The 27738-nt window shown below is 41.8% G+C and overlaps 2 protein-coding genes across 7 annotated transcripts; one reads left to right on the top strand and one right to left on the bottom strand.

The window, feature by feature from the left end:
* Positions 1-10998: 10998 nt before the first annotated feature.
* LOC136431068 (uncharacterized) lies at positions 10999-16245 on the bottom strand. 2 transcript variants are annotated; one of them, XM_066422274.1, is made up of 4 exons: positions 15957-16221; positions 12396-12539; positions 12008-12238; positions 10999-11778 (listed from the first exon to the last, which is right to left on the bottom strand). In XM_066422274.1, exons 1-4 carry the CDS (start codon positions 16011-16013, stop codon positions 11506-11508), a joined length of 705 nt encoding a protein of 234 aa, XP_066278371.1. In that variant the 5' UTR covers positions 16014-16221; the 3' UTR covers positions 10999-11505. The 2 variants fall into 2 exon arrangements, with proteins under 2 accessions (XP_066278371.1, XP_066278372.1); XM_066422275.1 differs by lacking the exons at positions 10999-11778; positions 12008-12238; positions 12396-12539 and adding an exon at positions 13063-14653 and having other exon boundaries at positions 15957-16245.
* Positions 16246-16252: 7 nt separating this feature from the next.
* On the top strand, positions 16253-27185 carry LOC136431067 (isocitrate dehydrogenase [NAD] subunit beta, mitochondrial-like). 5 transcript variants are annotated; one of them, XM_066422270.1, is made up of 12 exons: positions 16253-16379; positions 16853-16921; positions 17398-17496; positions 19326-19461; positions 21257-21311; positions 21800-21932; positions 22242-22375; positions 22646-22748; positions 22892-23038; positions 23299-23393; positions 24716-24776; positions 26059-27185. In XM_066422270.1, the coding sequence occupies exons 1-12, from the start codon at positions 16338-16340 to the stop codon at positions 26155-26157; spliced, it is 1173 nt and encodes a 390-aa protein (XP_066278367.1). In that variant the 5' UTR covers positions 16253-16337; the 3' UTR covers positions 26158-27185. The 5 variants fall into 5 exon arrangements, with proteins under 5 accessions (XP_066278367.1, XP_066278368.1, XP_066278365.1 ...); XM_066422271.1 differs by lacking the exon at positions 21257-21311 and adding an exon at positions 20793-20856 and having other exon boundaries at positions 26577-27185; XM_066422268.1 differs by lacking the exon at positions 21257-21311 and adding an exon at positions 20793-20856.
* The last annotated feature ends 553 nt before the right edge of the window (positions 27186-27738 follow it).

Below are 27738 nucleotides of genomic sequence, written 5' to 3'. Positions count from 1 at the left end.
ATTGCATGGCATCGATTTGGACCTGAACATTCGGTGCTTGATAATTGACCACGGTAGCCTCGAGCTCGATCAGTCTCTTCGGGCGATCACTCTAAACCCTGAAAAGGACACGTAACGTCACTTCGCTTTAACGTTACGTGTCTGACAAATATAACGTAAGGCTTCGTCTTCATTTAGACTAGCTTTCATTCAACTCAGCGACCTAAAGTGCTTGAAGTCAGCAGACTTGAACCTGTAAAATGGCCAGTAAAACAATTAGCAAACCCGAGGAAATATACGCTGTGGTAGTTCCATACTCGGAAAGATTTTTCTGACCGCTTAATCTCTGACCAGAAGACTGTTTACAGATAAATCATCTGGTGAATTGTGTTTGTAGATGTGTCAATTCACCGGGTTAAAAGAAATGTCCCGCTTTTAAAGTACACCTTTTCGACACGTTCCTTTGTCCCAAGAGAGATAAGGGATGATAGCGGACCTGCAACCCATAGGGCTCCAAGCAGATCTACAGAGGCAAGACGGTATCCAAAGGGCCCAAACACGATCCAATTGTCCACCTGTAATTGTATAGTGTTTTTAACCCTTGGGATATTGTTTTGCCCCGGTAGATCTGCTTTACTCTCCAGGCAGGGCCTTGTTCTCCAAGTAGAGGTTGATGGGGATTCTAACTGGCCTTTTTATCAAATGCCCAGTTTTTCTTGTACGAAATATGGGAGTTCGTCCGAAAACGAGGCACATGCTGAAGAGGTCACAACCTTTCCCACCTCTTTCTCATGATCTCTCATGTGCCCCGTTTTTGTCTGAAGTCCCCATCTTATTTCGGACAAAAAACGGGGTATTTGATAAGAGGGTCAGTTAATTAGGTCACAATCTTTCCCACCAACCTCTCCTTGGAGAGTAGATCTGGTGGTTTGAACACCTAGCCTTTATACCAGGCTCAGTGGATCGCTGGAAAAATAGCAGAAATTGTCTAGAGCTTAAAGTGAATGGTATGCTAAAGGGAGTCGGCTACGGAGAGAGGGCCAACTCCCTTACTAGTAGTTATTGACTCTATAAGTATTCACTCTATTTGGCCAATTTCTACTATTTTCCAGCGATCCGCGGAGCCTGGTAGAGGCTACTTCAAACCGAGGCCCTACCCGGCCGGAAGACTGCACCAGGGGTTTGTCCTGCCCTGCGGTTGGACGTGATGACAAGGACTTCCGGCGGACGTGTGCTGCCTGAAGGACCAAAGACGACCTGCCATTGTTTAAATGAGGATCTACTGAAAGATACTCTGTTATTGTAATATTCGAAGGACTGCAGTCCCTATCAAAAATTAACCTTACAACATATGAAGGACAAGGTCGCTTTGCGCGCCAGTTGAATGAAACCTTTTAATACCTAGTTCACGACTCACTTCCCGCGGGGTTAATTTCTGTATTGAAAGGATCGATGACACTGCATACTGGGGTAGAGTAAGACCGGAGCCAAGGTCAGAGTCTGATGACGTGTCCATGACGTCACGAGGAGGGTGCGCCTTGGGCTAACACCGCTGTGTTGATAATGCCAAGGTCGTGTTGATGAAATCGTATGGATAATGTCATCGGAAGATCACATCGGGATAATCGAGTCTACTTTATGATCATAGCCTCCTTAATAGCAGGCTCTACGAGTCTGGTGGCTCTTCGTCCGATGTCAAATATTACGATATTTTGATAGACCTTCTGATCATGTCCCCTTGACAAAGGACAGTTCAAATCTCCCAGTTTCACTGTACACCCCGTACGGGACCAGACGACTTACGTGTAGTTGACGGCCATCAGCTGAGTCGTCACGCAGAGGGAGACAATTTAAGATGAGCTCTTTTCGGAATAGATGAACTGCTAAATGCCTCTTTTGTCAAACCAACACAACTGTCGGTTAGCATTTTACAGAGATAAAATCACAAGCATAGCTATGCCGAAGTACCGGAAAGAGTAAGCAGACAAGAATGGCTTGCCTCAGGTCCTGACTTTGGTATGTGTGGTATTTGCAGGAATCCTTTTGCGCCTGTTTTAGGCAAATCAAGTTGTTTTTAAACATGAGGAGTATTACTGCGTATTAAAGTGATTTGTAGTTTGTATACATCTACTAGCTGTGTTCGGTTCGGTTCGGTAGTATAGAGAAGATCGAGAATGACAATAGGGACCGCCATAGTAAAGTTATAAAGTTTTAGTACCCTTGAAAAACTGCTACGTTACGTGATTCATCGTCTTGCCTAGAGTAAAGAAATAATGACTGCAAAAGGGAAAGGAAAATCATACAATGTAATTTTGAAAATAGGTAGTTGAAAAATATTGTGACAATCACAACTCTATATGAAAACCAATACGCCGTTTGATTTTGTGCTTAGAACAAATTAACGCAAACGATAATATGGTGTTTTCATAGGCGTAACGTTATCAGTTGTCATCTCCCGGAGTCTGGCCCACAGGCGCAGCTTGTCGCCAAGGTGCGATGAGCATTGAAACCTAGGTATTGTTGTCAATCGTCAGCACATGAGATGTCCTTCCTTGTCTGACTGTCGGTTTTTCCACGACACAGGTCAGAATCAATGCGCGCGCAAACAATAGTGGTCATCGCCACTCCGCCCTGTGAGACCACCTGCTTGTTCAGCCTCCCGGCCATAGATTATAATTTCTCCCGCTGTTCAATGTTTCCAGGTTTCAAGTTACCCCTCTTAAGTAGCTAAGTACCCGATGTGTGTAAACACTCCCCCCGGCGAGACCTGACGACAGCAAAAACAAAGCGACATATTCTCAACACGCTATAGCATAATCGGGTGAATATTTTTTCCTTCGGAACGTCCCCTACCTCTTCATGGTTGCTTCTTTTCAGATGTCCAGACGTTAGCCACGGGGGAAGAGCCAGTGGATCCTTGAGAACACGCACTCTCCGTCGGTGGCCCGATATTTGCGTCTGGCTATTTCGGGCTGTCTGATTCTCCATTCGTAGATCAGAGGCAATCAGTTATCGATGGTGAGCTCCTGCTGAAAGTCTTTGAGGTTACAATGAAACTAGACAGTTTAATGATGCGTATCATCGGGTTTGGCTGGTCAGTATCATTCCAGGACCTGATAAGTCTTCAATCTCTCTCTTCACGCTTTAATAGACTTCTGAGAAAATCTTATGATCCAACAGACATGACCGAGTTAGTTCATCGTGCTTTACAAACTATGTGACCGTACGCGTGCAAGTGCACCAACACACGGTGACCAGCGATGTCTCTGCGAGTCTACGACAATATTCTGTTGTATGAATGCAAACTGAGTACATTTATGATCATTTATATGAAGGACGGTGAAAATGTTGTATACATACCCCCTGGGCACATTATTGGTATGTATGATTAATAATTCACATATCGGATACATCATACAGTAGTACTTACAACATGGTTATTTTTCCACTTTCTCTTGGCCTTTCGTCCAAACCATATGTGATCTTGGAAAACACCAGAAACTACACCGGACCGGCCAAAGCATGATATACAAGGCACTCCCTGTGCAATAACAACCAAATCACGCCGCCTGAGATACATACATATTTCAAGTGATTAACTAGAAAGGCAACATTTGCGAGCAAATACAGCATGTTTAGCCATACTCCTCGCCATGCAAAAAATGGACTCTCCCCAAATAACAATGGACCATTCTAAAATACTTGCACTAAAAAAATGAATCACCCCAGTCCAAAACTGAGTCTTCCAGTAGCACCTCAACACAATATGGACCAGTCCACAACCATATCCACTAATTGATTAACACTTCTGCTAAAGAATGGACTTTTTCATAATCATTCCAGCTCAAAATTGAAAGAAATAATTAAAGAATCCTCCCCTTGCAAGAATGGGATATTCCGTGCCATTTCCATGTAAACCAGTCGAAAAATATCCGCTGAAAATTACACTCTTGCGCATAATCAACCCAGTTCAAAATTGAATTAAAAAAGATCAGCCCCAGGGAAGAATGAAGTTTTCCATAGTATACATATGAAGATTTGACAGGAGACGAAGGAAATGACCAAAAACAACATATTTGGGTCAATTCAAAGTCACCGAGAGGGTTTTAATATAATATTTGTAATATGTTTGAACTATTTTGATTAAAAGAATGTCTAAGTCACAACAGTTCTAAAGTGTTCAAACAATTAGAATTGAAACTTATAACATGTTTGAACTCATTTCACATACGTTGGAAACATTTCGAACGTAACTACACAAAAATCTCTTTATTTAGAACAGTTTCAAACCATCTATCCAAATGTTTCAATGTTCGAACAATTTGTAACAAAAGATTTTCACAATTGCCCTCATAAACGAAGGTGCTAAGTCCTCCTGTGTGTTTCTGCCTATTTTCGGTGGCCGCGCTAGACCACCAGCGGATTTGTTTTGACGGAGCGTCACCCGCGCGCGACGATGTACACTGTTCGGCACCGCTAATATCCGGCATTTTCCCGCTCCAAAACACTCCACAAGACCCACGTTTTTAGTGTTTTGCCTCTTGTGCAACACGATTCGATTTGCATTACTAACGGGACGAAAATGATAGAAAAAATTCACCCCGTCCCGGCGTCCGTCCCAAAAACATGAACGACATGAAAATATATTTTCTTACAGATTCAATCACAAAAATCAACAGCATGGGATTCCAAATTTTCGCAACGGCCGACCATTTATCATGGTTGAACTTCCTTCCAAGGCTTGCGATAGATAAACATTCCCGGCACATAATAGTCACTAGTACCAGACTAACGCAAGCTCATGATGATAATAGGGAGAAAGTTTGTCAGTGAAGTTTGGCCACCAGAGGGTACATTCATTTAACGTTGCAAGCTAGCGCAAAGGGGCGAATCATTGACCTTACCGGGGACTGACTCTACTGGCCTAATCATTCCTTTTTTGCCGAATTCTACGATCCATACGCCCGTACGTAGGACATGTAGGAAGGCACCGCCTACCACCCGCCTTTGATCATGTATGAAGTCGGCGGCAGAGAGAGATCATCAATCAATTTTGACAGGAGTGTCGCGCCAGTCTGAGGAGAAACGATCTCCCGTGTTGTGTTGAAGAATTTGGAGTTTGAAAATATCTGGAATAACTAATGCTAGAATAAACATTCACAAAATCATTGATTTAACATGTTTTCTGTTATAAAATTTCCTAAACTGCAATTTAACCACTGAGTTTAAGGGAACATGGTGTTTTCCCGATAATCACGTTAAATGTTTATGTCCGGTCTTTCCTCCTCGTAAGCAAACTTCAAGCTTGGCCAGGTGCAAGGCACTCGGGGTCAATGACCTGTAGGTCATATGTAGTATTGAAAGTGACAGAAGTGGCAAATATTGTCAAGAAAGCCCAAAATAAATCGTTTTGAATATATGTATGCCAAAAATGGGAATGTAGTCCTTTAAATATTTGTTCAAGCCACATATACAGCAAATTTCAGGTCATTCGGTTGAAATACAAGGGCGCAGGAGGCCAAGATATGCTAAAAATAGCCTAAAAACCTCAATAAAATCACTTTCAAGGTCAATATCAAAAAAAGGAAAAGAACGTACATTGGTTTTTGCCTACATTACCTCTGTACCAAATTTCAGGTCATTTGGTCAAAAAATGACAGAGATGAATCGATTTGAAGATTTGACAGGAGAAGAAACATGAGAGAAAACAATATGTTGAGCCATACTTATGGCTAAACATAAAAACGGGGCCTGCGATCCTTATCAGGCGCGGAGACTCGGGCTCTAGGAGCCGCTGGTATGTTAGTAATAGCCAGTTCACCGGTAAATCCCTCTGTTATGCTACAGCTCTCAAATCAATATCAAACACCTGCGGAGTATAAATTTCACAATGAACTTTAACTTAAAAAGTTTATCGACGGATTAAGTCCATATGTTGTGCCATAGCAACCTGACAGACGCCATGACGGATGAAAATGGAGATTTTACCATTGCAGGGCTGTTGGGAGGAGACATTACGAAGTCTGTTACCGCTATTAAATCACTTACTGCTGCATGGCCACGCGTACGTACACAAATAAAGTAAAACTTTGGGAAACTGGGGCTCTCCCCTCGTGGGCTTGGTCTTTCCTGAAGACTAACGACCACTTAATTTTCTACCTGCATGTCTTCCCTCCGAGTTACATCTCCACAAAACGGAAACGGTGAACGCAGTTCAAAACTCGGGGGCAAGGTGTGTAGCTTGCTTGTCCAAACTGTCCTATAGAAAAGCTACCAACCGACAAATCAGTAGATGTCCATGACCAGCGACAGGTGTAATCGCGTTATTCAAGCTCTGTAAGGTCCAAGTATCTGAATATAGCACCTTCGCCAAAAACATGTTCAAAAACGCAGGCTATTTCTGGTACTAGATTTACAATCACTTCTTCACAACAACTTCACATCAAACCATCAATCTCCGTACCTCATGGCCTGATATTCGCTTTACGTCAATTTTTACGACGCCTTTGAGCCCCATACAATCAACTCTACAATTTCCAACCATCTCTCGTGAGGTCGTTATGCGAACGGCACGTCTTTTTTGAGAGGGAGGTTGCAAACACAAAAGGCGTCCACTCCATCACGCCTGGCACGTCTCAGCGTTCTGTGTGCCGTAAAGTGGCCAGCGTTCATCATGAAACCGGGTTGCGATCCGACTTAGAGCTATCAGGAATAAGTAGTCCTCAGCCATCGTCCGAATTTCTTGCGCAGTGCCATCGTTTTTCCATGTCTTCATCGATAACGATTTACGACATCACAACTGCCATAGCAATATAGTATCGGGGAAGAGATGCTGATAAAGAATCAATGATTGAGGGCAATGTCCGGTCCTCTTGCACTGAGCATTCTATCGAGGATCTTCTGAAGGCGTGACTCTGAATCCGAAAAGCAGAACTGGTAAACCGTTTACTACTAGTATATGAAGTTACACAGTGGTTCTTCAGTGTCCATCATACACATTTGACTTCTCAGATAGAAAATTATGTGGCTTATCAGTGTAGCCTAGTTGCAGTCCAAGATATCGACTTCCTAGTCTGTATAACGCAAACTCCAGCTGTCCGGGGGTTTCTCTCCCCTCCCCGCGTTGCGAGGCGGTTACAGGGCGGCGAGCGGTCACAGGAGGCTTGATTGAATTCAGGCTATCGACTTCCCAGCCCGATAGAATTACCGTGCGTTTGGATGATCTTGATACTTCTTTGGCCACAAACTACATGTCAGTGCAGCCAACCTTTTACTACATGAAGCCATCACACCACCCATTTTAACTTCTCCGACAAATTATTCAGCCCATTTGGCCAACCAAACAACCTGTTGGAGACTAGCGTACCCCTGGCCTTGTACCCCTTCTCTTTTCCAGAAGTATGTCAGGTTGAGATCGACGGCCTACGACCTACTACGACCTACTTAAACAACAAACAACATGATCTACGCCCTAACATTACGTGCAAAGCCCTTCTGTCTCGGGAGATGGTGAAAGTCTGACGCCACTGGCTCGTTGCGTGTCCTGTTGCCAGATGTGATTAAGTGTATAATTACCACGTCGACCTCCGGCCCAGGGGTGAGACTACCTAACCTTGTAGCATGCCAAAAGCTGCTCGTTAACTGGCGAAAGTCTGCATCCAACAGTGCCGCGATTTTAAAAGTCTTGTAAATCAGACGTAAACGGTGGGTGGACAAAAAGTAGCTATAAGATCTAAGTCGAGCACATACATGCACATCTTCAGACTCGCTGAGTTAACAATGGTTCAAAAGACCATCCAAAGTTTCTTGGACTCTTAATGTCCCCAGCCGTCTCTTATCGATCATATATACATTTGTATATCATTATGACGCTAAAAGGAACTAAACGTGCAATTTTACCTAAGTTCACATGGACATCTCGATGTCTTTCGTTGGTACATTTCACCTTACAAAACCACGATTTTGATTCCGAAAATGATGACCACTACAACGCTGCTAGAGATGAGGCGATATGTTTTACTTTAAAAACTTCACGACGTTAACAAGGAAACTCAAAATGCAACTCCAAGACTGGCGGCACGCGGGTTAAAGCTACTCGGCAGAGGTAACAACAAAGGTCGGCTGTAAAGAAGAAGTCGGAGGAACAGACCGGAAGGCGGGGGGTGACCCTGACCTCCCAGGCCCTCCAAGATGATAGACACGACACAGGAGATCAACAACATGCAAACAAACTTTATGAGTCCATATGCCTGCCCTGTTTTAAATCGCCGCGTCTTTCAGATAGCATTTTGTATTTTGATAAATACAGTACTTGATCACTTTCTTCAGTAAGCAATAAATATTTCCGCTGACTTAATTTGGACCAACTTAATCGACGGACATATCGTGTCATCAAATCAGAATGATCTGACCTCCATCAAGACTGTAGCCCTGTCAGGTCTTACATTTGACAATGAAGATGTCAGCTTAAATGTCCGTTCCTAACATCTTGTCCCTCATAAAAAGCAACGTCACAAGTGCATTAATTATGCCCTGTCCTTGGTTTGTCAGATCAGGTTTCGGGTCTAGTAGATCTATCACGAGCTAGTCCGGGCCTTTGGCTACTGAACCGTCGGGAACAGCCTTTTGGAGACGGCTAATATTTCATTTTGGTCCACCGCCAGGTTTGCGATTATCAGAAGTAGAAACAATCTTAGTTGGCGTGCGTGTTGGCTTGGTCAGCGGCCAGCTCTGGCACGTTGAAGGTGTAAGGCAGTGATGCCCACGCGCCGCGGTTTAAAGCGGTGTAACTGGCATGGCTGCGTCATGGTTGATAATTTGGAGGACGTGCGTTGTTACACCCATGTAATGGCGACCTGCATCCCTCCATGACTTCTTACCTGGCCATTGACACAACTCACTAGGCCCTTTTGTCATTTCTATGTACGCCCTCTTCTTCATTCTGCTCTTTGTTAGCTCCTCACTTGCTCCCCTTGCATGACATGATAGTCCAAGTTTAAAACATTTTCCTTCAGGTACTATGACAAATGTAAGAACAAATGATAAAGACGGAGAGGTGAATGAAAGGAAGGGATGTCAATTAGGACACAAAGGGCCACGTCCACATAAAATCAAGCTATTTGTTACCGCGATTTCAACATTGGTGTAGGTCGTATGTAGGGAAAGGGTCAACTTTTAAAATTGCCTACCGTGAAGACCTACATTATAGTTCGTTTTACCGAGAACTGCCGATCGTAAAGTTGGCCATGGATTCTGTGGGGATCAAGCGGTTTGATACGCCGTGGAACATCAAACCAAGGTTCATCAAACTGTATATTGTCAGGTCGTTAGAACCACTCCTCTGTTATGAAAGGTGCACCGTTGTCTGCTGCTGATCTGACCTGGCAAGAGTAACCATTCATCAATGGGCTATCAATTTAAAATCAAACGCATGTATTCATTTGTTTACTTGAATATATAAGAAAATGCAAGGGCGTATCGTGGAACGAAGCAGACCTTCTGGCACCAAATTTTTCCACCCCCTTTACATAATAACTTTATTGCACAACAATTGTACAAGGTACAAAGTACGGCATTCACTGGTGTACTTACAAGTGTTGCTGTGAAGAATAAGACAAATGAATTACTAGTAGTAGGTCGTAAACAGACAATTTACGACGTCCGTACAAATGAGGGCCTCGTGCAGTATTTTTGCTTGTTTTTTGCGACGCATACGTGGTTGAAAGGCGCTGAAAGTAGAAAAAACATCATGAAACCAAAAAACGCTGTCCCTTTTGGTACGTTTCTAGTCTCATAAAGAATGCTTTACCATTAATTATGATGATCTTTTCAATCTATAATGATCCTAATCGTTGATCCTAATCTGGCAAATTATACCCTGCATATTCTAGTGATCATTATAATCATTTCTTCGGAACAAGCGGTTAGTTTAAAATCCTTCATACATACCGGTAGCTTACAAAATTATCCCTTATTTGTATTCATGATCATCTGCCAACCCCTTCTAGAGTTATTCTCTTCCTAAGTCTCAAAACAAAATCGGCCAGTGCAAAAAAAGCAGTTAGGTTGTCCAAACCTACACAACTTACTGTCGGTCCCTACCTATCTACCCACCACTCAAAAATCACGAACATAACACGTCTAGAACACGCGATATACACCTGGACTGTGGAAGTTCCAATGCAGTACCATAGAAAGCCACAAGGGGGTCCAACATCGACCTTGACCTTATTTCCTAGCCCCCAACCCACCTACCAAATATCATAAAGATCCATTCATAGCTTCTAGAGTTATGCTGTCCACACACACACAGACAGACAGACAAATGGCACTTAAGACATAACCTTCTTGGCGAAGGTAATAATTATCATAGCTTTAATGTATATGTAGTATTTATTTTATTGCTGTCTTTGCCCAAGGCCAACATCACCCCTTCCAGAGATGCACCATTTTCCGGCTGTCCTCATGCTTAGAAAACAATCTTTAGGCCTTCAAAAACAGCAACGCTATTTTTTACTATACGTGCATTTTTCGCTGGATCTGTGAAACTGTTTGCCGGAGGGTTTTGAGCTGTAAGCTTGTTCACTGGAGGAAGACAAAGGAGGAAGGCTGACTGAACGTGTCCGAATTTAGGGTGCAACTAGGCGGAAAAACTGCCTCCGGGTACTGGGCTGCAGTCTGTCAGTTCTACATGCTGGCTGCCTGCACTGAAAGTAAAATGTTGGTTAAAAGACACACAAACTGCCAAAAAAAATGGCCAATTGGGCTAGTAAGTATTTCCTACTTTGGCGTCAAAAGAAGTTCTAAACATTACTTTCCTTCGTGACACCTGCTTTTGTTTCTTGTAGAAATTCATCATAAAGTAAGAATGCAGAAAAATGATAGACATGTGAAGTCAAATAAGAGTGGAAAGCCTTTGCACCTGCCCAAAAATGGAAGAACCCTAATAACACAGGGTAAAAAATTTGATAGTGTTGATCAATGTTACCTTTTTAAAGGACAATAGTGCAAACATAGATCTAATAGATAGTCATTCTTTTATTACATGAAATCAGGCTAGCAGGGACCTCTAGTGAGCAAGAAGCTAAATGCAGGATCTACTAGTCAGACAATACTAAAAAGATATGATCATTTACCACCCCTATCAATATTTACCACTATATTGAGTTCTGCCTGGAAGATAAAAAAATTACGGATCAAATACTGTAAATTCACCTATTTTTGTGGGGAATTGATTTTGCATCAGAGGGAAAAAGGAGGTTTTCATGGTGTTATACCTTAGGCTGTAGGCCTCGGAGGGAGTGTTTGTACTATATATATGTACATATACCGTATATACACCGGAATATCGGTGAAAGTTGTGTTTGTACTATATATCATATTGTTTGCGGTTTGCGCGATGTGTTCTGTCTTTAGCCCGCCTACCCAACGCACACTTAAAACCAACGCAAACACTCCATTTTCTTTCTACCATGAAATTAGATCATTGTAAATTTAAATGTAGTTACAGTAATATCAATTTATAGATCAGGTTGCCGCCTTCTTCTCCCTGGGAATCCTGCCCATCAAGTAGAACTCGTCGTTTGCCCTCATGTTGGTCAGGTGAGCCATCCTGTTGGACAGCGCAAAGAGAGCAGCGATGGCGCCGATGTCCCACGCGTCCTCTCGGTCCAGGCCGTGTGGTTCCAGCTTTTGGAAGTGCTCCTCTGTGATGGTTTCCGAGGCTCCCACAGCAGTGGCAAACTCCAGAATGGCCTTCTGTCTTGCATCAAGGTCAGCTACATGCCAGTTTGTGGCAACCTTGATTTGAAAAACCAAAGGAAGACAATTCAAGATCATAAGGGGAAGACCTTCCGTGTAACAAAGAATGCTTTGAAGTCAATTATATTGATGGAGAAATCAAGATTTTTTAAAGATACACATCAGTAAGAATAAGCAATGCAGGTCCTTCTGATGGTTATGTCATTCAAACTGTGCGAGTTCTTTATACAATAAACAGTTAGACTAAGAGTTCAACTAAGTTGTGCACCTGGTCAGCAAGGTGAGGCTTTTTGGAGTAGATCCTCAGCAGTGCTCCATGTGAGACCACACAGTACATACAGTTGTTTGTAGCGCTGGTTGCCACGACGATCATCTCTCGGTCAGCCTTCGTCAGGTTGCCCGTTTCCTTCGCCATGAGGGCATCGTAGTACTTGAAGAAAGCTCGGAACTCCTCTGGCCGATGAGCCAGAGCCTTAAAGACATTGGGAAGGAACCCCGACTGGACATGGTAGAAAAATGATATCACGTCATGTCATTCATAACCCCAAGCCTGTATTCTTCAAGTTCTTCTGCAAATTGCAGGTTGAAGATGGGTATAGTGAGCCACACAAAGTTACAGAATACAGCTGGGCTTTAGATCACAATGAACCTCTTACCTTTTCTTCCACTTCAGCCATGGTGTCCTGCATATCTTGAGGTAATGTTGATTTATCCGGGACTGGGGACCTGCTGATAGCCTTGTCATCAGAACCACAGGTGCAGTACTGTACCAAGCTGATAGATGGTGCTGCTGCATGGTGCTGCAAAGAAATCAGTACAGTTGATTTACTGGTATTGTGACTCCATATCCAAGTTTTAACTCCAACTTCAATACCAAGATCAATCAAGAAAAATCTTGGTAAGTCTCCATCATACCTGTGAAGTCTCTTGTTTCCTGCAAATTCTCATTTTTACACCATCTTCTCCAGCATGTTCGTATCAAAGTCCAAATCTCTCATTCTTATGAGAATCACCTTTGCTAAGAAGTTATATAGTATCATATGTGTGTCTGCTGGTCACCAATACAACTTGAGAACGTCTCTATGGATTGTTGGATCATATTTCGTGTGTTGACAGGTTGTGACAAAAACTGGAAATGACAACATTTTTGGCCCCAAAGTGGCTTTCATGGTACATTGTACTTCAGTGGACTTCAGGTTTTTATATGTCGTGTTCTGGACATGATGATTATTGGGTGGTAGATAGTTCTTGAGTTTGGGAAGAAGTGAAAAATGCGATTTGGAAACAGATAACGAATCTGTAAAAATTACACTGATAAGACACTTCTTTGCATATCTTTAATGAACAAACTTATTGATAGAGATTTGATATTTGTGATCAAGGACATTACATAGTTGTGACATATATATTATACATCACCTGGCAACAAATGACAAACTTCAGCTTCCTATACCTACTGTACAAATATCGATCAGAGATTTTGCAAAGGTACTGAAAATTGTTTCAATCAAGAAATACTATATTACTAAGTCACGAGAGACCTATGAGTTCAGAATCAAGAATCCAAAAGATTTGTTAGGGGAGTCACTAGAGTTAAAAACAAATTAAACTGAGGTCATTCGTATTTGAGGTTGGGATGGTTGACTGAGGTTTCTAGAATCTGTACTGCCTTGGAGGATGCTTCTCTTAAGTCTTTGAGTGGAAACTATCATCAAGGTTCCTCAGTACTTAATGGCACATTGCTGTGACAGGGCAGAACTGCTAAATCCTTAGCCTGTTAAACATTTGAAACATGACATAACAGTCAATATATATATCTCAAAGTACACTATACCAATTTACCAAATTATGCATGTCTGATTGACTACATTTCTCTCGGAGTCTCTCCAATCATGAAAAGATACTAGCAGGCTTTTTATAGAGTGAAACAGTGTGACACTATGACAAAACAATGGTAAGACTTCTAATCAACATCTAACAACATACAATAAAAACGTTGTACGAACACTTTTACATCGAGTGATCTGAAGGCATATCAGAATTTTCATAATCAATGGAATAACTTGAGTGTTGCACCATCATCACTATCAGTTGGTGAAAAGTCCATACTTCATGGGTTGCTTAACCTTGAGTATCTAAGATATACAAAATCCATTAGTGTTTAAGACCTCTCAATCCTTTCAAAACCTTTTGGGGACCCCCATATCAGGACACCAGACTTCACATCATTTCTCAACAAATGGTGTCCAGTCAAACTGCTGGACCACTTGGACACCTGATTTCCTCATGTCTTCCACAGCATTGTCCACAGGTGAAACAGTTGGAACACCTGGAGTGGCACATCCATCACAGGTGCTGTCCGTATCGTACATCATGTACTTGTCCAAGCAGACCTGGCAGCGGGGGACGTAGTTACAGTCCCGAGCACCACAAAGACTCAGGTCGACCACCACCTGCAGCCCTCTGCTGGAAAAGGAGCGCTGGATGTGTGAGGACGACACGCGCACACAGCTGGTGGTGGTGCACCCTCCCACCACGAGGGTCGACACCCCACTCCTCATCACCTTCCCAAGCCATTCCGCAAACCCTGCTGCCTCTAAGATGTCGGTGTCGGGCTTGAGGACGGACGGGTACGCCTTAGCAGACACAATCTCCTCCAGCTCCTCGGCCCAGTCTAAATCATACCCTCCGATCGCAGAACGACTCAGGAGGACAGGAACGTCCTTCTTTAGCTTCACCAGTAGGTCGGCACAACGTGTGAAAGATTGCCTGATGTGTTCTGCTTTTGTCTCCCCCATCCAGGAAGCCCAGAGCCCACGAGTGTAGGACCGCTGTAGGTCAATAAGAACCACAGCAACGCTCCCTACTGATGGTACTGATGACATCTTCAACACTTTCACTTTTACTGAATGTTCTGTAAGAGACAGGGAAGCCGTGTTGGGAGTAAAAAATGCAGCTGAGAGGATTCTTTGGTCAGTTGACAATTTGTTGTGGTGTTTAGGCACACCCTCCCTGGAGGCCTGTCTACCATTGTGACCCAGTATGCCTAAACACCTGACACCCGACCTCATCCGACCTTACCTTACCTGACCTCATCCGAGTCTAAAATGCAGTGTATACGGGGCAGGGACATTATTTGACGTTCTGGATACGTTAAATATGCATTTTCATCGCAATCCACTCATAATAACTGTACACAATAACTGTACACAATAACTGTACACAATGTGTCTTTCAGCCTTGAATACACGCACGTAGTGTGTATTCATTGCGCCGGCCATCTTGACCTCCCTTTACTTATAAAAACTGGTAAATACTTAGAGTTTGCTGCTTGTTTTGCATTCATAATTGTATATTCAACGTATCCAGAACGTCAAATAATGTCCCTGCCCCGTATACACTGCATTTTAGACTCGGATGAGGTCGGATGAGGTCGGATGAGGTCGGATGAGGTCGGATGAGGTCGGATGAGGTCGGGTGAGGTCTTTAGGCATAGCCCATTGTGACCTGGTTAAGGGCAAGGTAACTTAGGCAATCAAGAGGTGTTTCTACCAGTTTTCTGACACAAATCAGTCATCTGTGATTTGCACCAAAGGCTATAATTACTAGTAGCTGTGTGGGTAGGGACAAATCTACTAACAGATATACAAAGGGTTGAATAGACCTTAAATCTAATCTTGCTTTAATCAAAAGGTATATGGTGGATGAATGATTGAATGAATGATTGAATGAATGAATGATTGAATGGATGGATGGACGGAAATAGTTTTCCCAAGTAAACTGGATGCCAAGAACGACCTGCTCAGTTTGAACTTGTTTCCCGGTGTTTACGAGACACCCATCATTCACATTACCCCTTGTGCCCCAAATAGTGCAGACAACAACAAGTGAAAGTCTCTGGAGCATTGCATGACCCCGTCAATGGTTTAAACCAAAATCTGGTCCTTGGTACCGGTAGCCAGGGTTCTGCCTTGGAGTTTAGGAGGTGTTCATTGTTCAAGTTGACAACATCACATCACTATACCTGATGGTGACCACGTCGACACACATAAGCATAGGGGGTTCTGATTTCCCAGGAATAATTACCGGTCTAACGTTACCTCCACTCTTTATTTTCTTGTGACACATATGTAGCTGTGTTATGTTTATCAACACATGAAGTACAGAAACAGTATTTGCCTCACTTCAGTAGAAAAACACCGTAAGTGGAGCCTCACCTTGGAGAAGCACTGCCAAGTTGTCGACAAAAGTCGCCCCGTCAGCCTGAGAGCCATGATCGTTAACCAAGTTAATATTTAACGTTCAAGTTTGTACAGTGACTGATGATGAAACTTGGAACAGAAGACTGTATCTAGCAGGGAGAAATGTGAAAAAAAGACACGAGAATCATTAAATTATGCTCCCTTTACAAAACTGCTATGATAAGTAGATAAAAAAAAGACCCTAAAATTTGACAAACTGACTACGTATGGATACACGCACATTTTTCCCCAAATTTACACTTTCTTCCCCGTGATAGTAGTGGTAACTCCCAACTAGGGGTTAAAGGTTGCCAGTAAACCCGGAAGTTGCGTAATCGAATGTGACATTGGAACAAGATGGCAGCGGTCGTCCGGACACTCGTGGGGTCGGCAACAAAGGTAAGAGTTTTCGACGAATCTGTGTACGAATAACCATGCGGGTTAAGAGTCAACGAACACCGTTTGTGTGAGGAATTTCGTGAACAGCCAATCCAAGTGGTGTTGGCGAAATACGCGAAATACTTTGTCCATTATTTGTGATGCATACGCTCTTCTAGAAAAATATAGTTGACTGAGATATTTATAAATTATTGACCTTCGTCTTTGCAAATTGCGGATTACACACATGTATATGATTCAGATTAACGTAACTCGATCAGGACTACAAACAACAGATTATCTGATGACGTTATATACTATTTGTGTTATCTTCTATCATTTACTGATGTAGAGCAATGTCCTTGTGTAGAGTAAACCAGTCGTCTAGAACTGTATTTGATGTAAGTAGTCACTACACATTGTAACTAGTACAGTTGTTGTGGAATAAAGCACATTTATCAATTGGTTTATTAATTTGATTTTTACTTCCACAGCTGCAATGGCAGCCAGCCTCTGTCCTCTGCAGCAGGGCGGTCTCCACCACGATCCCTGCTCAGGATCCGGTAAACACTCCATCTTCTGTTACAAGATCTGGGACATGGCAGTTACACTCTACTCTCTACTCTGCTCTGCTCTTCTCTACACTGCTCACCTCTGCTCTATTCTGGTTTATTTCACTCACCTTTCTATTCACCTCTTCTCTACCCACCTCTACTTACCTCTTCTCTGCTCACCTCTACTCTACTCACCTCTACCCTATTTCATATAAGATCAAGGTATAAGATTAAGGTGATGTATGCTTCCTGTGAGGAATCCTGAAGACGTTCTAAGAAAGGGAACTTATTTGATTAACCTTGTACCTGCTATGAGCTCATTCATCCACTATAATTTGCATTGTGTACAGAAAAGAAAGATAGATTTGTCAACTTGAGGAAATTCTGAAGTGAAAGAGTAGATGGAAGTTGCAAGAATTCTGAACAAGTTGCCTAAGTTAAGATCAAAGCAGATACAATACTTAAACTCCCCTCTTAATGCCCAGGCCATTCCAGCTCCTGTCTCAAAGCCTAAGGGTAACCAGAAGGTGACGATGATCCCTGGAGATGGCATCGGACCTGAGCTCATGCACTCGGTCAAGGAGGTGGGTACTGTGGTCTCATTCATGTTGTATACCTCAGTAATAGATTCAGAAAAATGTCTGTATGTCTGTAACATTTTGGTCTTTTATGTTTTATTGCTTACAGCTTGTACATCCAGCTCCCCTAGTGGTAGTCTAAGTTGGTTTTGAACTGATTGTCTTACTTCTAATGATATAACGTGGGATCCCATAACTTCAAACGTAAATTTACGAGTTCGACATCGCATTGCACCAGTGTCGGTTGTCTGAAAAGTGTTGCGTTTTGACGAATGATAAATTAGAGTGGCAGTGTTTAAGGATTTTCTGTTGTCGAGTTGATTTTACACCGTCCATGCACGATTCACACTATAATCTCAGTCGGTAAAACCAGAAAAATGTTATGAATATAGCGTTCCACATCGTTCCATTCTAATCAGGGTACCGTAACTTCGACATACAAATACCGTTGTCTCTCCTTAATTTGTCGGCACGATTTTCAGTAAACAGACAGAATAATTTTGTGTCAACTAACTTCAGCTTCCCCGTGGTAAATTTTTTTTTCACCGTGCGTAAGTTGCCATCGATGCGGGGCGCGCTGTGACTTAGCGACTGTTTACGCCGCTTGTTGCGTTCCAAGCATGGTCAACGTTGACGATCCGTTCTTTGGTATGGTAATGAGAGTAGATACTTCATTTCGTACAAATGGTCCCGTAACATGAACTCACAAATGCCACAAATGTGCCACAAGTACGTCGCAAACTGCCGGGGAAGAATTTTTACACCGGAAACTGAAATTGTGACATTTGCACTCGGCACGGCACAGCAAGTGACCAGAAAGTATGTGGCAAATCTCCCTTGTTTTTTTCAGTCAATTCGGTACAAAGTGACGACTTATTTTAAACAACAGCATCAGTTATTTTTAGATCTCTCTATTCATGGTTTTCTAGATTTTTGTTTTGAGCAAGCAATGAGAAATCGCCATTTACATTCAATGAACTTCGTGTTTATGCATTCAGAGATCACTGACCCGTGCCGCCTACATCAAAGCCAGCGGCCTGTCAGTCTTTAATCAACATGCGGGGTTAGGTTACATGTTTGCAACATCAATGCGTTTGCTGGTGGAACCATGTGCAAGCCTGCCGACGGGAACTTATCAAATGCAAGTTTATCTGACGTGTTTCAAGCTAGATTAATAAGATTTGCGGTTTTGGAGCCTCACTAGCTCGTACGTGATTTAGACAGGGGGACCGTGAAACGTCAACACTGTAGCATCACATTCGAATCGTGGTTAACGGAATGGCCGTGACGTAAAGGGGGGAGGGCGTTCGAAGCCGCGGTTATTTTGTTATTTAAGACAAGTTTAATCGCGACATTAACTAACAAACACCTACGTTTTTTGTGTGTTTTGTATAGCTTTATGCCTCATGTGTAAATCAATAAATTTTGCGTGCCGATTGTTGACTGTTCTTTATGTAAGAGTTGCCATTACGCAATGAACTTGCGTCGAACGTAGCCATTGTTTGTAGCCAAATTTTCCTGGTGGCGCAAAAATCAGTTAACTGTACACAAATCCGTATTTCATTCAGACGACAGCTATATGCATGAACTTGGGTTCTCTGCGTTTTTATTCAGCACAGTGGATAGAAACAGACATGTCTCTCTTCTGCATAATAAGACAAAGTAAAACTAGTTCGAAGTTATGGTACTGTCGAAGTTATGGGACCCCACGTTACATGTATATAGAATTTTTGACATAGCATGCATGTTCATGAATGAGATGTAATCTGTAACTTTAAATAGAGTGCTGTCTGTTTTTGTGTAAGTTTGTTTATTGATTCATTTGTGTTGTACAGGTTTTCAAACATGCGTTAGTGCCTGTAGATTTTGAGGAGATCCATGTGAGCGAGGTGCAGGACTGGGGCCAGGACCACCAGGACACTGTGGAAAAGGTCATCCAGTCATTTGAACGGACAGGGGTCGGCCTCAAAGGTACAGAACAACCGTGTTAAACATTAGGGACTAGGCCTCCTTTTAGTTTTACTGTTGCATGTTCTGCTGCAGTATACCTTCATTCTTACCATGATGGTCTGTAAATAGGACCTATCTTAGCTTTCTTTTTCTTCACTTTGTCTTCCTTTTTAGCACCACATTTGCTTTCATATTTTCTTTTTTCTTGCATCCATTTCATCCCTCCTTCCCACTTGACCGCCTCTCCTATAGGCACTATTCACACCCCTGCCTGGCAACAGGTCGGCGACCTGCAGTCTCTCAACATGGACGTCAGGTACTCACTGTGGCAGCAACCCCCCTCTAATCCTACATCATAGAATACACATATGGTCATTCATCTGTTGTGATTTTACAATAATGTATAAAAGGAACAACATTTGTGGAACATCTCAGCTGTCTTCTGTCTCCATGCTAACAAAGTCTCCACTGTTGTAGTTAATAGAACCAGAAGTTTTGTGTCATGTTTTGTGTTTTTGTTGTTTCTGTCAGCACTTCTGCCTTACTCATCTGTCATCCTTTTTAAATCTATTTCTTTCCAATCGTCTTGTATGTCAGAATGTTGAGGAACAGAACTACACTTGTAGATGAATGAGCCTCAACATGCATGCACTTGTCCTACAGTATTCAATAGTGAGCATGAACCTTTGAATGAAATGTTGTGAGGATTGTCCCTGCCTTGTGTAGCTTCACAACTACCATGCAGTTTGCATCCACAGAAAAAAGTCTTAATGAAGATGTGCAGAATTGTTTTATACTCGAAAGCCGCTGCTTTGCATATGTTCAAATGTATGACAATAATATGAAAGTTTGGGAGCTTATGTAGAGGATTGTATGGTTTTTTTAAACGTTCATATCACATGTATCCACAGAAAAGTGAATGTTGCAGTTCAAGGACTTAAGTTTCACACTACAGTACTGCCAGTTTATGAGGATGTGCGTGCATTATTTTGCTTATGTAAACCCGAATGCTGGTAAAAGCAAGCTTGATAGTGACAAAATGATAGGTGTATAGTCTTCATTTTTAGATCTACAGATTGCAAGTCACAGTGTATTTTTGCATGGTTGATAAGAGGCCCCTTCCAAGCTGTACCTTGAAGCTGCTGTCTAATAGCTCAGATGATATGATATATTTTTCAGGTGGATCCATTGTAGATGACAACAGTGTACCCCTCCAAGTTGTTCATTGTTCTCCCCTAACCACCATGTATTCTGTTCTTGCAGATGGTGTCATGTACCCAGTGTAGTGTTAACAGATGTTGCTGTTACATCTGTAATGTAATGCCTCCCTGTGTTGTGTTTTGTGTTTCCAGGCTATATAACCACACCCGCACCTACTAAGTCAGGCGAGCTTATGGGTGTAAATATGAAACTCAGGTACAAAACAGTTGCTTCAACACAAACTAACCAACCCACTAACACTATCTTTAATTGTTGACTGAAGTTGTTGGCAAGATGTCAATGTTTCATTAATGATAAGTTTTTTGTTGGTTTATTTAAACTAAACTTTCATAGCCATGTTTTCCCTCATTTGTCTCTGAATACAAGTTTCTATGCTGTGGATCTTTTACTATATGATCATACCAATAGAGTAAATAATAATGTTTGAACATTGTCCATTTGTTCACCACAGACAGAGTTGTTTCAGACAAATGAGTTTGAAATATATGGCTATGAATATATCATAACCCAACTAACAATGATGTAGAGGTCTATGTTTGTTTGATACTAAAGAGTGTGTTTCCTTGTGTTTTGTTATTGTTAACGCTACCACCAGGCAACATACGGACACCCACCCATGGGGAACTTATGGGCATGAACATGGTGATGAGGTAAAGTCCTGGCTTATCATCGGCAACATGAAACAGAACAAATTCTATCTTGTAACATAGCAGGCCATGATCATGTGTCTTGGTGGCTCTGTTGTAAGCAATACTCAGTACTACATGATATTATTGGTATGTAACATCAATACGGAAATCTGAATAAGAGAAAGGCTTTCTATCATCTAAGAAGGGTTAACCGTTCCCTCAGAAAAAAAGTGAGTTATTGATGGACCAAGAAGGATTGTGTGCAAGTGCAAGTTGTGGGTATTAAAAGAAATGGCTTCTTCAGTTCAAAAGTTTAGGACGATTCTTTCAGATTCTTTTTTCGGTCAACTAATTATTGTCATTTTCTTTTATTATATCCAAATGCATATTTTTTGGCCCATTTTCAGCCCCTCATAATCCTTCCTGGTCTGTCCCTGTGAAATAATATTTCATTTTTGACCTTGAACTCATGATGACTGCTAATATTTTCTTCCTGATGCCACGTTTAGACGTAGGCTGGACCTGTTTGCTAACGTGGTGCGTGTGAAGAGCATGCCGGGCCTGAAGACTCGACACCACAACCTGGACTTTGTCATCATCAGGGAGCAGACAGAGGGGGAGTACAGCTCCCTGGAACATGAGGTAGGGCGTCTTCATTAGGGGGGACGAAACTGTTCTGGTTTATGCCAGTAATGCATGTAATCCTATGGGAAAGTGGAGAAAAAGAAGGTGCCATTATCTCAGGAACCAAAACTTCAGACCATGAAAACTTAGTCTCAAATGCCAGCCTGATATGTCAACTGTCACCAAACACATTTCCAATAGATTCTATATAGAGCCACAATATCATAAAAAGGGAGAAATCTTCCCTGAGTTAAGTATCTTTAGAAGTGCTGTTTGTATGACAGAAGTTCTGACTCACCCTTCCCTGTTGATGTGTGTGACCTCCAGAGTGTTGATGGGGTTGTGGAGTGCCTGAAGATCATCACCAGGGAGAAGTCTCACCGCATCGCCAAGTTTGCCTTTGACTACGCCACCAAGCACGGGAGGGAGAAGGTCACAGCTGTACACAAGGCTAACATCATGTAGGCTTCAGTACATCGTCCAGTCCTTGACAAAACACAACGGATGCTATCTGAAATGTCTGACCGTTTCCAAATTTTATCCAGTTGCTTGAGTAACTGTTACTGTGCATATCTTATTACCTGGATGTCTAACCTTCATCAATGTATCACAATATGCACATAGGGGATGGTGGAAATTTTCCAGGTACATCAAAGCTATATTTACTGTACATACATGTAGTATGTAATTTGCTACAACAAGCAGATTAAGAATCTTTGTTACTTTTTCAGGAAAATGGGTGACGGGATGTTCCTGCGGTGTTGTGAGGAAGTGTCACAGCTGTACCCACGCATCAAATTTGAGAACATGATCATCGACAACTGTTGCATGCAGGTAAACTGATAACCAACAGGTTTTTTGTCAAATACACATCTTTTACATGCCATGTTTTGATGTTTTTTCCAAAAGACTTACATACTTGAGGTTATCAGTTTCATTTGCCCATAAAGCTGAGTTGTTGTTGTTTGTCTCCACAGCTTGTGTCCAACCCGTACCAGTTTGACGTGATGGTGATGCCGAACCTGTACGGTAACATCGTGGATAACCTGGCCGCAGGACTGGTGGGTGGGGCAGGCATCGTGCCTGGTGAAAGCTACAGCCACAGCTATGCAGTGTTTGAGACAGTGAGTCAAAGTTGTACAGCCATGCTTTTACACTTTTTTTGGTAAAATTAGAAGTTGAAGTACAAAATAGAAAGAAAGCCAGAAGAGGGATTTACCTGACTAAGTGTATCATCTCAATTTATTTTGTGTGGAATTCCCGATAAAAATACTTTCTACATTGTACTGTCCCTGAAGACTGAAGAAATAGATAGGTTTCATGTTTGATAAGCTGCCTTTGTGTACACAGGTCTACAGTCTGACATGTTACATTCCTGTTATAGGGAGCACGTCACCCGTTTGCCCAGGCAGTGGGGAGGAACATCGCTAACCCCACAGCCATGCTGCTGTCTGCAGCCCACATGCTCAAGCACATGCAGTAAGTCCTGCAGTAGACTTCTGGTATCGCCTGGGTTGAGGACTGGAATTGGAAGATTGTGTGCACATGTTTATCATCAAATGAATGCTCTATTTCTAAACAATAGAATGGCCCCAAGTAGTAGTAATAGAATGGCCCCCCAGAAGACAAGTAATGTTTTGTACTGAATGGAAATGTGTCACTGAACATGTAACGTTGGGTAACCTAAATTCGTGGGGTACTTAAAGTCGGGATTTTTCGAAAACGGGGTATTTAGGGATATGTGCTAGATGCAAAATCAGTTATAACGCCAGCAATGCAAAGCAGATAGACTAACGTATTCAGAACACTGGCTGAAAAGCTTCGATAACCATGCATTAGAAGTTGGCGACGTCAAAAACTCTCCGTCCCTTATTGACAGAGTCTGGGGGCTTCTTGGGAGAATCACCCAGCACGGTTGTTCGCTGGTTTATAAGACAAATGTCACATCTCCTGCCTGCTAAACACAATTATTTATAAGACAACTTATTACAATCTCTTTTGCTAACCTGCAACTGGATTCTAAGTGTGATCAATCATCAAAACTCCTCTCTGTTGCTACAACCTACGGCACGTGTATTTTCCCGCCGCCATATTGTTAACCAGAATCCTGTTGTCAAGCAGACGACAAAGGTTTGTGAGGAACACTTTTTGTCTAAATGCTGCGTGTGATAGTGGACTGAGGAAGATATTTTCCTCAAAGTTTGCTCCTAACACAACAAGGAACACATGGACATAGTAGTATTACCATTGCTACGGCATCCAGCTAACTTCCCATGAATAATGTAACGTTACACGTTGCCCGATGATGACGATGGGCCGACTTTGAGTGAAGTTCTACCGACTCAACACACGGGTTGTTCCGGAACTGGCCTGATGTGTGCGGTACGGTCGTTTTTTCGTGTATTTTTTTTACTTGGACACGTCTATATCCATAGCACTCTCCTCAAGCCAAGGATGGAACGAATAGCTGCTGTATAAAATGTGATTAGCGGTAAGATATTCAAGACGAATCTTCTCTCCCGAATTAATGTGCCCCCCTGTCCGACAGCACCATAATTGTGCGTGCGGCGGACGGTAGTTTCAAGTTGAAATATTATGGTGTCAGCACGACTAGAGACAAAATCTACCATATATATGATTAGTGCAAAGATAGTACATGATACTGACAGAATAATAGAAAAAAAGGATGGTTTATTGTTCTGCTAGATTGATTTCAGTCAACCATTATCGGAAAAATCCCGAATTTAGGTTACCCAACGTTACAACACTTGACTAAATGTTCCATTGCTGTATTTCCCCAGTCTTGAGTACCATGGACAGATGATTGCTGAGGCAGTAGAAAGAGTGATCAGGGTTGGGAAGGTAAGTTTACCAGGAACAGACAAACACACATAAGCCATACAAGCAGGGTTATATGGATGGACGGGATGGACATCTACCGCTTCTGGATTGTATTTCCCAAAACAATATTTAGACAGTTTACAAGCCATAGATGTTTCATCCATGAAATCAGGCGTGTTTGGTACCAAGTCAGACAAACAAATAGATCTATATGTAGTATATTTTTACACTGCATGCCATACACTAGCTGGTCTAACTGAAAAACTAGAAAAATGGTATTTTCTATCAGTAACTGTGTCAACAGGAAAATTTTATACAGTACTGTGCAAAATGTTGAGTGTCATGTAACAACCAACCTTACATATACAGTGTATACATATCATAGTAAAAAGCTACAGTGTAGAGGTCTTGCTTGCAGTAGAGACATGTCAATGTGCACAGATTTAACTTCCCTTGATATTTCCTGTATGCTATAACTGTCGTTTACTGACTTTGACTTTTAAAATGATTCTCTACACTCTAGTCCATCTCCAACCACTGGTAACTATAATATGCAGTTATCACGACTAATCAATGTTTTCTTCTGCTTCTCCTAAGATATTCTCTATGTTCTACCAAGACAAGGTTTGATGACTCTGTCTGCCTACACTGTTTCGACATGTTTCACAATCTTACAGATTACAGAAAACCTGACTGTACGCTTTTTCCTTAAGTGTTTTTCTATCTTATCTTCTTTCCATCTGCAGGCACTTCATGCATGGTTGTGGCATGTCTATCACTTGTTCTTTTCTAAGGCTTATGTGATAATTTTGATTACTAATTCCTGTGTATAAATTTGCCCCCACACCCCATTTTCTCAAATAGCTCTCTTGACTGCCCCATGAACATTCAAGATGGAATAGGTCTGACTTAATGCGCTGTCTTTAAACAAAATGATGATCGCTATTTTTCAATGCTCCACATGAGTAGCTTCTGCTTTTTTTCTCTTCATTTCAATTGATACTTTTCTTTGCCTTACTAATTTTGCTTTGTTTTGAAACACCTTTTCCTCTCTTTTTTTTTCCGTTAGTGATTTTTTTTAAAGCTATAAACCACAAATTATTTTTTAATGACATCCTAAGAAAACTTACGTTCTGATATGAGAAATATAGAAACTTATGTTCTATTTTTAGATTGGGAGGGGTTAGTTCAGGGGGGGGTAGACAGCCCATTGTCTCAGATGGATGTCATTAATCAAAACAACTTTGTGTGGTGTCTTGTATTTGTGTTTCTTGACACTTAATACTTCTGACCTGGTTCACAGGTTCGGACGAGAGACATGGGAGGATACGCAACAACAACAGACCTCACCACTGCCATCATAGACAACCTACACAGGGGCAAATTCAGCAACTTTGTCTAGTTTTCCCTGACATACTTGTTACTGATATACTTGTATCCTAGGTTGCAGTACCAACCAGTAAAGGGGTTTAACTGATGAAAAAGTGTAGCCTTTTCTTCTGCACTAGATGAGAAGCAAATGTTGAATGAATTATGCATGGCAATAGCAATAACATTTAGAATTTTCTATTGAGAAGCACCAATAGACAATGCAGGAAAGTTCCACCTCTGTAGAAAAAGTGAATATCCATCTCTGAGTAAAAAATATCCCCTTTTCACACAGTGCCAAGGCTACACTCTTTTTGCTGTATTTCCCCTATCCTGGTTGGTATTCAAACATTTTTTCAAGCAACGTATAACAATAATTGCTTTGTATCAAGACGTATGAAGTGATAGTGTAGGAAGGATTTGTTGTTGAGATGCTAGACTTGTTTCTTCCAGGTTCGCACAAAGGACATGGGAGGCTACGCCACAACCACTGACCTGACCCAGGAGGTGTGTAACAACCTCCGTGTGTGAGGACCCAGGCCCTGGAGCTGACAGACATCACACAACAGTACATAGATAATATCGCAGTTTGCAATAGATGCATCTCTTGACAGCAAACTATATCAGTTCACATAGTATTGTGCAAAAAGGCTAACTTATCTATGTACATATAGTTCATTCAGATGTTTTGACAATGTTTTATATGGGTAAGGTGCAAATCCATTTTACAAGCTGTTAAGTTTTACCATTATGGTTTATAAACTATTTATATCTTGAAAACACTCTGTACTGATATTTATTCATCAGTAAAACACATCAATGGAACGTTATCTTATGGAACAAAACATGCAAGATGACATGATACTTTTTCAAAGGTAACATAACATACCACACATGGAATTTTTCACCTCTTTTTAATCTTCTGAAATACAAGACTTTCGGTAGCAGATATCAATGCTGTTCATATTGTGTATCCATGATAAATAAGCAATAGGAATATATCAAAGTAGTCCACTACTGTTTGTCTCTGACTCACGCTTCAGAAATACAGCTGTCTTCTCAGATGTGGCCAAGTTATTTTATTGTGTGTATTTTAAGAGTTAGTTAGATTGCATTATCAAGGTAAATTAGGCCTATGGTGCTAAATTGTGCTTACATTCTATACCTCTGATTATAAAGTCTCTTAAAAACAAACTTTAATGGGTACTATATGTTTATAATCACTATCCCCACAACAATACATGGTTCTACCTATGGTACTAAAATATAAGCCACCCTACCACCCCCTGCTACAGTATGTGGTTGTGCCAATTGCACTGAAATGTGGTACCACCCTTCCACCCCTGCACATGGTTGTGTCCATGGTACTGAAATATGATCTCAGCGTACCACTCCTGCTACAGTAGATGGTTGTTCCCATGGTAGTGAAATTTGTAAATACCCTACCACACCTGACACAGTATGTTATTGTGTCCATGGTACTGAAATCTGATGCCACCTACCACCCCTCATACAGCACATGGTTGTGTCCATGGTACTGAAATCTGATCCTACCCTACCACCCCTCCTACAGTACATGGTTGCGTCCATGGTACTGAAATGTAATGCCACCTAC

The sequence above is a fragment of the Branchiostoma lanceolatum genome, chromosome 3 (genome assembly GCF_035083965.1).
Source record: "Branchiostoma lanceolatum isolate klBraLanc5 chromosome 3, klBraLanc5.hap2, whole genome shotgun sequence".
Taxonomy (NCBI): domain Eukaryota; kingdom Metazoa; phylum Chordata; class Leptocardii; order Amphioxiformes; family Branchiostomatidae; genus Branchiostoma; species Branchiostoma lanceolatum.
Note: the sequence above shows the minus strand (reverse complement) of the source record. Positions and strands in the feature narration are given on the sequence as shown.